Genomic DNA, 14,287 nt, shown 5'->3' with positions numbered 1-14,287 from the left:
CCGAAGACAGTGACGGAGATCAGAAGCTTTTTGGGTTTGGCAGGCTATTATAGACGTTTCGTGGAAAGATTTTCAGCTATAGCCTCACCTTTAACTAAGCTATTGAAGAAGGATATGAAGTTTGAATGGACAAACAAGTGTGAGCGTAGTTTTCAAGAGCTTAAGCATAAGGCGACTACGGCTCCCGTGTTGACTATTCCGTCCGGTCCTGGAGGATTCGAGATCTATAGTGACGCGTCTCTTAGAGGTCCGGGTTGCGTGTTGATGCAACATGGAAGGGTAGTAGCGTATGCGTCTCGATAATTGAGACCCCACGAGTTGAACTATCCGACGCACGACCCGGAATTGGCTGCGGTCGTGTTCGCCTTGAAGATCCGGAGGCATTATTTGATCGGAGAAAGTTTTCAAGTGTATACCGATCATCAGAGCTTGAAGTACCTGTTCTCTCGTAAAGAGTTGAACATGAGGCAGCGTCGATGGATGGAGCTGCTCAAGGATTATGATTGCGAGATCTTGTATCATCCGGGTAAGGCGAATAAGGTTGCGGATGCCCTAAGTAGAAAATCGGTGATTGCTCAATTATGTGTACATGAATGGCGTTTGCTTGAGCAAGTGAGAGACTCGGACTTTAAGTTGGAGATAAGTCGTCTGTCGAGTCCGGTAGCTACATTGAGAATTGAGCCAGAGGTGCGGACTAGAATTAAGACCCTACGGTCGACGGATGCCACTATACGTAAGATCCCGCAAGAAGATGCAGCTAAGCGAAGGGTCGATTTTCAAGTGGCCGAGGATGGGATACTGAAGTTTAGAGGACGTCTAGTTGTGCCGGTCGATGAAAGTTTAAGGGAGGATATCTTATCGGAGGCACATCGTAGCGCTTATAGTATCCATCCCGGAAGTACGAAAATGTATCAGAATCTGAAGCAACACTACCGGTGGAATGGCATGAAAGCGGACATAGCCAAGCATGTGGCTAAGTGTTTGACTTGTCGGCGGGTTAAGGCGCAGCACCGTAAACCCGGAGGTTTGCTGCAGCCTTTAGAGATTCCGGAGTGGAAATGGGAGCATATCACGATGGACTTCGTGATGGGATTGCCAAGAAGTCAAAGAGGACATGATTCAATCCGGGTTGTGGTAGACAGATTGACGAAGTCGGCGCACTTCATTCCAAGAAGAAAAGACTTCGTTTTGGACAGATATGCAGATTTGTATGTGAGGCACATCGTGAGATTGCATGGAGTGTCAGTGACGATCACCTCGGATCGTGATCCCAAGTTCACCGCAACATTTTGGAAGAGTCTACAAACCGCTTTAGGAACGAAGCTGCAGCTCAAGACGGCCTATCATCCGCAGACAGATGGTCACTCTGAAAGGACGATACTGACTCTGGAGGATATGTTGAGAGCCCGTGTTTTAGATTTCAAAGGCAGTTGGGAAGAGCAGTTGCATTTGGTGGAGTTCGCCTACAACAACAGTTTCCAACAGAGTATCAAGATGGCACCATTTGAAGTGTTGTATGGTAGAGCGTGCCGAACGCCGCTTTGTTGGGACGAGGTAGGTGAAAGGAAAATCACCGGTCCGGAGTTGGTGGAACAATCTATGGAAGTGGTCAAAGTTATCAGAGACAGACCGAGAACCGCTCGTAGTCGCCGTAAGAGCTATGCAGATAGGAGGCGTAGACCTCTAGAATTCCAAGTGGGCGATCATGTTTTTCTCAAGGTGTCGCCTATGAGAGGGACATCTCGTTTTGGCAAGAAAGGAAAGTTGAGCCCCGGATATGTCGGGCTTTTTGAGATTTTGGAGCGGATAGGAAATCTGGCATATCGTCTTGCGTTGCCGCCAAGACTGGCTCAAGTGCATAATGTATTCCACGTGTCGATGCTAAGAAAGTACGAACCGGACCCCGCTCATGTCCCGAGTTATGAAGAAATTGAGCTAGATGAGCGAGCCGCGTACGTGGAACGTCCAATCGGAATCGTGGACGGGAAGGAGCAAGTGCTCCGGAGCAAGACGATTAAGTTAGTCAAAGTGGTTTGGCAACACCATGGAACGTAAGGAGCTACATGGGAGAACGAAGAAATTATGAAGAGTAGCTACCCGTATCTTTTTGAAGAATCGTGATCGTACAGTAATTTCGGGGACGAAATTTCCTAAGGTGGGGAGAGTTGTGACGCCCCGGAAATTAGGCCCTTGGTACAGAGACCGAGTTCAATAAAAAGGATTATTATTGAACTTTAGTTGGTATTAAATTTCGGATCGAAAGGACGTACGTGGCGAATTTTGAACAATTTCCGAAATGTCGTTCGATTTCGATCGGGTCTCGAAATCGTGGTCGCCGCGAATTAGGATTTTTGTTCGTCGCGCCTAAACTTTTCCGGACCGAAATTAGCCCATGAAAATCTAAATTTTATTCCCAATCGATTGAGCCAAAAATCCGATTAGTCCCGATTTATCAAAAGACCGTTTCGTCCTTGGATATTATGCGTATGGGACGAAATTCATTAAATTTGAAGAGATGGGTGGACCCCACCTTCAGTCAATCCTCAGCCACCTCAGTCAAAGCCACGTGATTTTCTCTCTCTCTCCCCGTCTGCTGTCTCTCCCCCACTGTGCTTTGCGCGAGAACCTTCCCCCCTGCACACCGAACACCCTTTCCTCCTCCTTTGGCCATTTTTGTGCGACACCAGCCCCGAGCGACACCACCACCACACCACCGCCTTGCTGCCACCTCGACCCCACCACCTCCGGCCGCCGTTCGCCGCTGCGAGCAGCCCACAGAAGCCCCGGCGCCCCCTGTGCTCTGTTTTGGAGTTAGAGGGCTGTCCAAGCTTTAGCCGCCTTTGTCACCGCTTCGGACCGCCACCAACCATTGGGTCTTTGTCCTCCGCCCTCCCACAGCCCTCTCAACTCTGTTTCGCCGCCCGTACCTCGTCGGACCGCCGCGATTCAGCCCATAACAGCACCTCGGCGCAGCTTCCCTGTTTTGCGCCGAGCCACTGTTCAGCCGTTCTCCGCTGCGATTGAGCTGCACCCATTGGCCGCCGACCACCCCAAACCATCGTCCTCCACCTCTAGTTGTCCCACGAAGTCGCCGGAAGCCGATCGCCGCCTGTAGAGCTCGATTTGAGCCCCGGACAGCCTCCCCTGTTCTGCTCATTTTCCTCTGTTTCTGCACTGGTTTCTGCACCGCTGCTGTTCGGCCGCCTCCGGCCACCGTCCGCCGCCCCTAGCTGGTCCCGAAGGTCGTCCTCGACCTGTAGGTGAGTCCCCCAGCCTTCCCCCAGCCTCGCCTCAGCCCGTGAGATCGTTTTCCCCCCAACTCAGCCCGGTTTCCCCTGTTTTACCTCTGTTAATTCTGTTTTTCAGCTTCCGTCGCTCGCCGGACCTCCAATCGCTGAGCTGCTGCCGTTTGCAGCGATTTCACCGCCGAACTCGTCACTGTTTTCGGCCGTGAACAGTGTCTCCGGAACAGTACCACGGTGAACAGTATTTCCGGCGTGAACAGTGTTTTCCGCGTGAATAGTGATTTTCAGCCCCGACCTCGAAATTCGTGCCCGACCCGACCTCGACCGCCATTGTTGGTGAGTTGACCCTAATCCTTGGTTAGGGCGCTAATTGCGCCTAGAATTAGTTAGCTAGTCGGTAGGGCAATTAGGTAGATTTGATTATGGTCGGATTAGTTAGAAACCCGGATTAGGGTAAATGACCATAATCGATTAAATTAGAATTGTCTGTGGCTAATTGTTGTTAGATGAATTTGACTGTATATTGTGATTTGATCGCGAGCGAGCGATAGGTTAAGGACGAGCGATCGATTGGCGATTTTAAATCAAATTGGCTAATTAATGAATTTGACACGAAATTGAGCCTTTATGTAGCCTAATCGAATTGGTTTATTCGTGTTGAATTGATGACTTTGTTTGGGCGGATCGCCACGTTGAAATGTTGATTTGAGTATCCTGGATGCTCGTTGAGTGAATTGGCGTCCGCTTGGGAATTAATTGTTCCGTATATCTTTGCGGTGTCTATTCGGTAGTCTGCATATGCATATGACCGTGTGCAAGATCAAAGACATATTTTAGCATGAAAATGGCCTTGGGGCCGAGTCTTTGAGCACGTTTGTGTGAGCATCCGGCCTAAATCAAAGAGAATAAATTGATTGATGTGTCGGGTGTGCTGTATGGTCATATGACGGAACGATGATGGGTTTCCCTAGCAAGTTCGTATCGTACACATAGTACACACCGGACCATTTTTATGGAATCACACGACTTGCTAGAAGCACGATAATTCATGCCCCGTATGGTACGTACGGTTTTAAGGGATTATCGGATGCCGGTCGCAGCTTGTGATGGACCGAAGCCCCGTATAGGGATGCCTACTTGCCGTGCCGTGCGGGGTGCACTGGATACACCGCTTGTAGTAGCCGTTGCCGAGAGGGAAAAGGAACGTAGCCCGGTCCCGCCGGAAGAATGCGGGATCGCATTAATTGTGAGAGTCGATCACGCCGGTCGCGTGGATCCTCATCACCGTGGCGCCAAGGGCGCGATCATCGTTAATAAATGGACTTGTGTGGTGTCCAGTGCATACTTGTGAGTGTGATGCGTGTTCGGATGGTTGTCTGATGTGGCTGTTGAGTGGAGTCAAACATTGCATTATGTGTGGCTCAAGGCTGGTAAGTATGCATGTGGATGATTATTGCCATGTGATATGATTGTTGGATATATGGTTATATCGTGGTGTTATAATCCTCGTGGTTAGGATGTTTTAGGTGAATCGGTGTCCTAACCGAGCTTAGGCTTGATTCACCGAGATTTATATCTCACCCCGTTGTGGGAACCACTTTCGTGTCCCAAGTGATGGAGCTTTACGAATACCAAGGCCAAGTTATGAAGGTAGTCTTTTGGAGTAGATGAGAAGTTAACCTTATCTGACCTAGTAACCTTTTGAGGTCTAGTGAGCCGCCCCGAAGTATGGGGATGTATATATTTACGTAGCTCAGTAGGGTTAAGACTCATCTGCTGTCCGGTGACCGTATATGTTACCTTTTGATTATCTGCCTTGGTATGTATTTCCTGCTATGCTATCCCTGTTTGTTTATATGTTGTCCGGGAGTAAACCGTTTCCGCATGCGTATATTGTGAAAGGTCGATAACGCGCCCGGGACGTTATCCTTCGTGACCTCGTGGCGATTTGGTAGGGATGTCGCGGGCTCGAGAGTCGGGGCGTGACATATACAACTTGCTTGGCATGATGGAATCATACATTTGAATCTGAAGTTATGCATCTCCTGTGTGTTTTTCTTCTTGATCATGCCATTTACGGCATTATGGAGAATCAACTCGTTGGATCATGTAAAAAAATCCAACTTGATCATCCTCTTTTTCACTATATATACACCTAAGTTGCTACGCTTGCTTGAAACGACAAGGATTAGAGCTTTCTCTCGTTTACTATCTCCTCTTCCACTAAAGTAATGGCAGAGAATAGAGATCTTGATCTATTTATATCATAGAAATCTTCATGCATGTTCATGATCTCTATCTTATATTTTCTCTCCTTTTTTCTTATTATTCTCCTTTATCGCTCACCATTTAATGATTGATGTCATCATTTTCATTGTTGCATCACCATTGAGATGGATACTATGACATTCTTTCATTCACCATCTGGGAAACCCATCTAGAACTCGAACTCATTTGATCTTCATTCTTTTCAATTTATTTTCCAGGAAAAGGAGCTCCAGCAATGCGAGACGATGGTGAGCCCCAGCACTGGGATCGATAGTGGATGTGGCAAGGAACGCGATAATTCTGGATTGATGAGAGAAAAGCTATCCGTGTTGATTGTGACGTGCTCATGTGTAGGGTGCTTGAGACACTTTTTTGCCAGCTCAAAGTAGCAAAAGACATCCTGATTGAGATTGCCACAGATGGAAAGGAGGCCTTGGATCGTCAACTTTCTGGTTTGTCTTTTGATATTATTCTCATGGGGATGGATCTTCCCATCAAGGATGGCCCGAAAGTAAAATTTACTTAATTCTTCATTCTATCACATATTTGACACATATACAGGCCCAATGTCAATTACACATACAATTTATGATTTCTTCCTTGTATTTGCATATGTAGGTGACGAGGGAGCTGCGAGCAATGGGGGCAAAGAGCATGATCGTGGGACTGAATTCATGGGACTCCAAGGGTGACAAGGAAGCATTTATGGCGGCGGGTCTGGATGAGTGCCTTGAGAAGCCATTGACTGCTGATAAGCACAAGTCTCTTGTTGAAACCCAGGAGAAAAAGAAGTAGAGATGTGATTTGGCCAGCTTATAGCTAAGGGAAGAATAATGAGTGATCCTACAAAATATAGAGTAATAGGGTTCATGCAGTTTATTTAAATTATAGATGTATGACTGAGCATGGTAACATGAGTTTTGTAATCATTCAAGTCATTCACTGGTTATATCTATTGCTTATTAACCAGAAGGAGACATCATTTGTAATTTTTTATGCTCTCTTGTGTGATGGTGATTGTTTGCTTAGCTTCTGATCAACTGAGGATTTAGCGTATGTTGTCAACATATGATATTCTTTTCTGTTACTCCTGAAGTTCAGATTCCGCTTTTGGTTGATTAGTTAAGTACTTATGTTTGATTTTCTCATAGCAAACTCCAGCTAGAAGAAGGCACATCATCTGATATGGAAGTGGTCTTGGCTGATTTCTACATCTTTGTATCGTTTCTTCACCACTTTTCTTGTACAAAAACAGAACTCTCTAGCATCATCTCAAAGCAACATTGAATTGGTTATCTAGGTCGCAAGAGGAAAGACTATAGCCATATCTATCTTCATCCTGAAAATAATTGTTCCCGATATCCCCTGTTTGGTACCAAATACGAAAGTTCTTAACATTTTCTTGGTTGCATTGCACTCTTTCCTTTCACAAAAATTTGATAAAATAAGTATTCCTTCATGAACAGTAAGCGCATCACTGGTGTTTTAAACATTTGATGTGCTGATCCCTCATCCATCAGGGGCTTGTTCTTTCTAACTTTGTTTTTTTCCCGAGTACAGTTCATGGATGGTAGGGGAAAAAGATACCATTCTTCTCCCAATCTGCCACTTCTCTGCAGCGCCATTGAAAGGAAGTTTCAGTTCCAATGTGTTTATGAGCATTCACTGATATTCCAGTGCCTTCTGGAGCTTATAAGACATGGCAAAGTTGAGGATTACGGGTGCAATTAATTCTTTTCTAGTCTGGTCGTTTAATTATAAGAAAGTTACCTTGTTCTGAAGCTAAGGTTTCGAAGTGACCAACTAAGACGAGGTTTGGCATACTGATCAGGAAAGTTGTTCTAAGACTCTGCTTTCCTGGATAATGATGGACACCTTGCCAGCTTTTCCGATTGTTAGGACTGTAAATGTGAGTGATCATTGATGCAACTTCTTTTTTGCGATACAGTTGTGAGAGCATTGGACTTTGATCTGGGAATCACATAATATTAGATAACTAGTTTCCAATTTCTGCATAATTTAGATGTTATCACACACTTCCAGGCCGGGTGTGCATTTTCTTATCTTCGCTACCCATAGAGAGAGAGAGATGATGGTAAAGATCTGTCTTTTATTACAAACTGGAGAGATGATGTTAAATAACTGTCTTTTATTACAAACCGGTCATACATGACGTACATAGTATGCCTTGATCTTCCGTATACTCAAGTAATTATTGTTCTAAGGAACCTTTTATTCTGTTTAATCTTTCTTTTTACTTTTACCCATACATTCCGTTTAGTTGTTGTCGTACCAAAACTGCGCCTGGAGGTAGTCAACAACCTTCTTGTCGACTTGGAAGGCCTTGGTGAGAACATCAGCAGAAATGGGTGGCTTCGCTCCAAAGACGGCATTAGCAATGGTAATGACTCCTGGGTTCTGGCTGCTAAGACCAGCAAAGGCCAGTGCATAGGTGTTTCCGATATTCAACTGGAAGTGAATGAGGCCGATTGGGAAAACAAACACGTCCCCCTTGTACAGGACTTTGGTGAAGAGAGTGTTGTTTAATTGGTTGGAAGTGACGAAGCCAACAAGTAGCGTACCCTCCACCACGACCAGAACCTCGGTGCCTCGTGGGTGAGTGTGGGGAGGGTTTAGGCCACCGGGAGCGAAGTCGATGCGAGCCATGGATATTCCAAGAGTGTTGAGTCCCGGAAATTGGTCGACGAAAGCCGGTGTGACCTTTGATCCAAGCGGATTCGATGTGTTTCCGGGATTCCTGAACCCCATGAAGAGAAAATCATCAGCTGTTGCTTGTTTTGGGTCCTTGCAGAACTTTCCATTCACAAATACTGCATAAGAAAAAGAATTCCTGTTATTGCTTTGGCATCATAAGATTGGATTGAAAGACAGGAATAGTGCAAGAATGGAGGACCAACCTCCAGAGTTGAGGTCATTGGTGGCCACGCATATGTCCTGAAGAGGACTAGGGTCATAAGCAAAAGCAGTGGCAGTTGCCAAGGCCAATATGAGAAAGCTAATCGGAAGACACTTCATTGTTGGACAGGGAATTGGGCTCTGATGTCGAGTTGAAAAGTATGATTGCTCGAGGGAGGAGTGAGTTGTCTTTCATGGTAACATGGTATCTATTTATAGATGACAGTTCTTGGACTCAGTATAGTTTATTGAACAAAGTGCTCTGCAGCTTACCAAGTCTTTAAAGGTTATATATTTTTCTTCTCCTTCTTAAGTCCAAGAACAACGTTCCCCAACAACTGCTTTGACGAGGCAGCCGGTCAGATTTCCTCTTCTCCAGCTTAAAGAATTCATATTTTATGTGATATGGAAGTGGTAAACTCCAATTATTGCAAAGATTTGATTGTTTCTTCTTCACCATTTCAACTCTTCGGCATCAACTCATTGGAGCGTCATCAATCACGAACCAACTCCTTCTAACACTTTCCTATCTGAAGAAAGATTGAATCGACAGGCCATGGCTAATTTGGAAAAATTTCAGGTTGCTGATTTACCCTGTTGATGTATAATTTGGAGACTCCATTTGATTTGCACGTAGCAGGCACCAAAGTTCACAACCATAAACTAGGTAGCAATGCGCTCTCTTGTTGGCCAAACCTAGATATACAACCTTCCTTTAGGAGGCCTTACCTGTCAAATGATGCTTGTGATAACTTTCTCTTCTTTCGAGAACAGTTCATGGGGAGCTTGGAAATAAGATACTGTTGTCGCAAGCTGCCACTGCTTTAAAACCTAATGAACAGAAGGTTATGGTTTCATGCACAGTACCTTAATCATCTGAGCTTACAAGACAAATTACTTGAGGATAGACAGTATAATTCATTTACTTTCTTGGACTGGTGAATCTTGCAAATTGCTCAGTTCTCTTGGAAACTGACGCTTCAGGAAGGTCATGAGTTTACTGTTTGGAAACAATATACAACTAAGTCAACCTTCCCCAGACTACCAAATTTCAATTTACTATTTTTAACTTTGAAGTTCTTGCTAAAGAAAAGATCGGGACTCGTGGGGATGAACAACGGAACCTTTATGCTTATCATGATGAGTCAGACGAAGAGATAGCAAATAAACAGAAGCCACAACTCCGGTCAGCTCTGCTCTGGCCTGGAGTCAGCAATACTTCTTAATATACATGTGGGAGTTGTTGAAGATGTCTGTCTAGATGATGGTGCGTTCAAAAATTGTACCTCTGCTGTGAGCTTCACATCCGAACCGTTGTTGATTCTGGAATTCTAAGGGTTCAGGGCTTTCTATTCTCCACTGAACACCTGCTCCATATAAAAAATGAGAGGGGATTCCGACTTGGTTACAGCGAGTCTCTGTCTCCCACTTATTTTGAACTTTTCCATATTAAACTTTCCTGAAAACAAGTTATGTCCAGCTGAATACGTTGATAAGTCTGGGTCATCTACTTGATGAGGCATGGCAACGAGTGCTCCATTCATGGATGACGATTTGTTGACCCAGAACAGTGCCTCTGCATGATATGCAGCATAAAATTGGCAAATCTGCAACTACTATGCATATTTAGTTTTAAACACAATGTACGAGTCATTCCACAACAACTACAAGCACATGTCCGTTGATTTCCTGTTCCTCAGATTAAGAAATGATCACCAACCTTCATGAAGTGGTGCAATGACCGGGGACTAAATCCATTTAGGCCAAGTCTTGAAATGGAATTTCAAGTAATATGATCTGACCATGTTTGTTTTCTGTAATAGCTATCTGACACCTTCTCATAATTAATAAATTCCCTCACTAGGTTTCACTTGAGGAAGGTTCAAACATGCCTGGTCCAATGGCCTTTGGGTTCGATTATTTGACTTTGCACTTCACCTAACACCATGAAATGTAAGTCACAACAACTAGACCTCGGGGGTTTGCAAATTTATGTTAATTTTTCCTACATACAAAACCTCAGGGAGTCCTTTTAGTGAAGTAACCTGGACCAGTTGAAGCTATTTGAAAGGAAATACGCAGGAACCTCATCGCTTTGCGTGGTGTGTCTTTTTGAATTTTCCCGGCTCTGAGCTTCCATGCGACTGGAGCAAGGAGAAATAATACCAATGGAGGGAATAGTTGAGACTTATGACAGCGAGTTACGGTGAGAACCGAACCTAATCGAGTCACTTTGACAATCTTGAGTACTCCTTTGGGGTCGAGACCAGGTCGTTAGGATTAGTTCTGTTTTATCTGCTGGCTCTCCTTGGTATGTCATCCACAAATTTTCCTCCGAACCTTGATACGTCTCAAAATTTGTTCCGTGCAATAGCCATAAGGTCCTTTGGAAATGGTCAAATTAAGAGCATAGCAAGTGCGGCATTCGTGTCTCTGCATTTACCCGCTATATCCATGCATGGTTTATAACATTGATTGCTTCTGGAAATAGATCTATGCCATATCTTATTCGACATTGTGACTTTGTCCTACTGAGATGCATACACACTTATAAACTGTATTTATGTGCGGCCACATTCTTGGGAAATAATTTCCAGCTCAGTTACGAGTTACAACTGTAGATGGAAAATGACTACAGGAAAGATTTTTCTTTTGGCGTTAATAATCAAAACGACAAGGTATCTGCGGAATTTAGTACGTCGGTGATAAAGTGAGAAATGTCAGCTGCTGTAATTTATCAAACTTGAACTCTTGAAAGAGAGAGAAGGGTAACAATATTTTATTCGAATCAGTCATACAAGAGTACATAGTTTAATTATGTGTATAACAACCACTTATGGAAACAACGTCAATCTTGTAAGTCATGATTCAATCACTCCATGTAACTTATGTTGGTCGTAGATTCTTTTAGTTGTTGTCGTACCAAAACTGTGCCTGGAGGTAGTCAACAACCTTCTTGTCCACTTGGAAGGCCTTGGTGAGCACGTCAGCAGAAATGGGTGGCTTCGCTCCGAAGACGGCATTAGCAATGGTAATGACTCCCGGGTTCTGGCTGCTTAGACCGGCAAAGGCCAGCGCATAGGTGTTTCCAATATTCAACTGAAAGTGAATGAGACCAATAGGGAACACAAACACGTCGCCCTTGTACAAGACTTTGGTGAAGAGAGTGTTGTTTAATTGGTTGGATGTGACGAATCCAACAAGTAGCGTACCCTCCACCACGACCAGAACCTCAGTGCCGCGGGGGTGAGTGTGGGGAGGATTTAGGCCGCCGGGAGCAAAGTCGATGCGAGCCATGGATATTCCAAGAGTGTTGAGTCCTGGAAATTGGTCGACGAAAGCCGGTGTGACTTTTGATCCAAGCGGATTCGATGTGTTTCCAGGATTCCTGAACCCCATAAAGAGGAAATCATCAGCCGTGGCTTGTTTCGGGTCCTTGCAGAACTTTCCATTCACAAATACTGCATAAGAAAAAGAATTGGCGTTATAGTTTGGACATCATAAGGCAGAATTGAAAGACATGAACAGTGCAAGAATGGAGGACCAACCTCCAGAGTTGAGGTCATTGGTGGCTACGCATATGTCCTGAAGAGGACTCGGGTCATAAGCGAAAGCAGCGGCAGCTGCCAAAGCCAATATGAGAAAGCTAACTGGAAGAAACTTCATTGTGGTTGTGGATAGGATTTAGGGCCTTGATCTCAAGCTCTAATCCTTGCACAGACTAGTATTGCTCGAGGGAGGAGTGAGGAGATGCATGGCAACATGATCTCTCTTTATAGATGAAAATGTTTGACCCGGTTTATAGTTTGTTCAGCAAGTTTCCCTGCAGATTACCGAGTCTTCAGAGGTTTTATCTATTTTCCCCTTCTCAAGTCCAATGGTGTATTACTCTATAACAACTACGACGACTTGGCGATCCGTTTGATTTGGTCTCCTCGTGCCCGAAGAATGCACATCACCTACTATGGAAATGGTCTTTGATGAAGTTTCCATCCTCGTACCTTTTCTTCATTTCTTTGACAACTTGCACATCTCAAAGAAGGTTACCAAGTAAAGAGTATTTCTTGTGCGAGGTCTAATGTCTGAAAATGATTTTGAGTAATCTAGATTGCAGAAGAACGCTTTCCATAGTCATCTTCATCTCGACGAACCATGGAGGCAGTTGCATGAAGGACTCCTAAATATGCTTGCTCAGCCATCCGGTCCAAGGAGAAAACCCCTAACGGGCACTAAAAAATGTAAACTTAGGCTCAGTCTTACTTCTATCCCAAACTTCTTTTAATATAAAAAAAATTCATCTTAAGGTCAAGTTTTAATTCTTCCGTGAACTTTATTTTTGTCTACAAAAAAAAATCCTTCAATTATAGATCTAGTCCCAATTCTACCCCCAGTCCCGATTCTACCCCGAACTTTCCCTTGTCAAAAAAAAAAAAAAAACATCAATTTTAACTCTAGTCCAAGATCTGCCCCAAAGCCTTTTCTTGTCTATAAAAGACACACACTTTGTATTTAGCCCCAAATCTGTCCCCTTAACCAGATATCCAGAAATCATCATTAGTTGTTTGAAGTGGCATTTCCACGTTTGTAATAAATCCACATCAACAGGGTAAAATGAAAAATTATCTCTAGAATGCAACTGTTATTTGATATGAAATCAAGGAGTTTTCTTTTTTCAAAAAAAGTCACAAACTTTTATTCTAGTGTCAAATCGCCATTAGTTATTTGATGTGATATTTCCACGTCAATAGGAAATCTATGTTAGCAAGGCGATGTGGAAATCGTCTCCAATACGAAACCTTTCTTTGATGTGACAATTAGAGATAGCTAAGGATCATTTTTTGACGGAGGGCTAATGGGTACAAATATGGGAGTAAAGTTAAAGTTGGTGATATTTTTTTGTCTAAAAAATGAAATTCGGGGTAGATTTGAGATTGTACCTAAAATTGAGATTTTTTTTTTGACAGAAAATGTATAGGGCATAATTAGGACTGGACCTAAAGTTGGGTCTTTTCTTAGATAAAAAAAGTTCAGGGGGGAATATGGAATTGACCTAAAGTTGTTGCTTTTTCAGGGAGTTAGGCCACCAAAGAAGTGGTGCTGCGGCTAGTAATGCCCCTACACAATTGTTCATAGAGCTCACTCTGGTAGTTTGGAAGAGGCATCACCTGACCTATGGGGTGGAATCTAATTTGTATGGGAATAGGCAGTGTGACGCCATGAAAATTTGACCTTTGTTTAATAGTAAAATCCAATTTATGGAATGATGGTGAATTCCAGTTCATTAATCCAGATTGGATATTAAGGAATTAGAAATCGGAAATTGAAAATTTCTCGGAGCGCTGATCGGATTCGATGAGGTTTCGATTAAAGGAGTAGTCGCGCTCTAGAACTAGAAAATTTTGTACTAGGTCTTATTCTGACTAAATCGACTCAAGCTTGGATTAAATTACCCTTCATCGGATTTTCGGGCGCCTGAATTACCCTAGGATGTAAAATTACCAAAATGCCCCATCCAACTTTCGAATCTGCAAAAATACCCATAGTACTTTTTGAGCTATGGGACAAGACTGTTAAATTAGTGGGCCCCACCTTATCACTCCAGCCCTCTCTAGTCAAAATTTCCGTACTTCTCTCTCTCTCTTGTCCACGACACCTCCCCCCCTCCCCTCAAAAAAAAAAAAAAACCAACTTTCACCCTCTCTTCTTCCCCTCTTTTCTTCATTTTTCTACGGCAATACTCCTGCACCAAGCCACCATGCCATACTACAACCACCACAGAACACCACCGTCACTGTCGGACCATCGCCACACCGCCAGAGTTGCCAGGAAGCCAGCTAGAAGGAGCTCGAGCAGCTCTG

The 14,287-nt window shown here is 44.0% G+C and overlaps 2 protein-coding genes and 1 pseudogene across 2 annotated transcripts; 1 reads left to right on the top strand and 2 right to left on the bottom strand.

Annotated features, from left to right (window-relative positions):
• The first annotated feature begins 5,480 nt into the window (after positions 1–5,480).
• Positions 5,481–6,462, top strand: LOC115733656 (annotated as a pseudogene).
• Positions 6,463–7,790: 1,328 nt separating this feature from the next.
• On the bottom strand, positions 7,791–8,549 carry LOC125316420 (germin-like protein subfamily 1 member 13). The gene is made up of 2 exons (XM_048284735.1): positions 8,432–8,549; positions 7,791–8,344 (listed from the first exon to the last, which is right to left on the bottom strand). The coding sequence occupies exons 1-2, from the start codon at positions 8,547–8,549 to the stop codon at positions 7,791–7,793; spliced, it is 672 nt and encodes a 223-aa protein (XP_048140692.1).
• A 2,653-nt stretch (positions 8,550–11,202) lies between these two features.
• On the bottom strand, positions 11,203–12,158 carry LOC115732255 (germin-like protein subfamily 1 member 7). The gene is made up of 2 exons (XM_030662906.2): positions 11,978–12,158; positions 11,203–11,890 (listed from the first exon to the last, which is right to left on the bottom strand). The coding sequence occupies exons 1-2, from the start codon at positions 12,093–12,095 to the stop codon at positions 11,337–11,339; spliced, it is 672 nt and encodes a 223-aa protein (XP_030518766.2). The 5' UTR covers positions 12,096–12,158; the 3' UTR covers positions 11,203–11,336.
• Positions 12,159–14,287: the final 2,129 nt, after the last annotated feature.

This window comes from Rhodamnia argentea, chromosome 1, assembly GCF_020921035.1.
Source record: "Rhodamnia argentea isolate NSW1041297 chromosome 1, ASM2092103v1, whole genome shotgun sequence".
Classification (NCBI taxonomy): domain Eukaryota; kingdom Viridiplantae; phylum Streptophyta; class Magnoliopsida; order Myrtales; family Myrtaceae; genus Rhodamnia; species Rhodamnia argentea.
Note: the sequence above shows the minus strand (reverse complement) of the source record. Positions and strands in the feature narration are given on the sequence as shown.

Coding starts and splice junctions, on each gene's coding strand:
- LOC125316420 (XM_048284735.1), bottom strand. CDS start 8,549: ATGAAGTGTCTTCCGATTAGCTTTCTCATATTGGCCTTGGCAACTGCC. Junction 8,345..8,431: donor CAATGACCTCAACTCTGGAG/GTTGGTCCTCCA, acceptor TTTCTTATGCAG/TATTTGTGAATGGAAAGTTC.
- LOC115732255 (XM_030662906.2), bottom strand. CDS start 12,095: ATGAAGTTTCTTCCAGTTAGCTTTCTCATATTGGCTTTGGCAGCTGCC. Junction 11,891..11,977: donor CAATGACCTCAACTCTGGAG/GTTGGTCCTCCA, acceptor TTTCTTATGCAG/TATTTGTGAATGGAAAGTTC.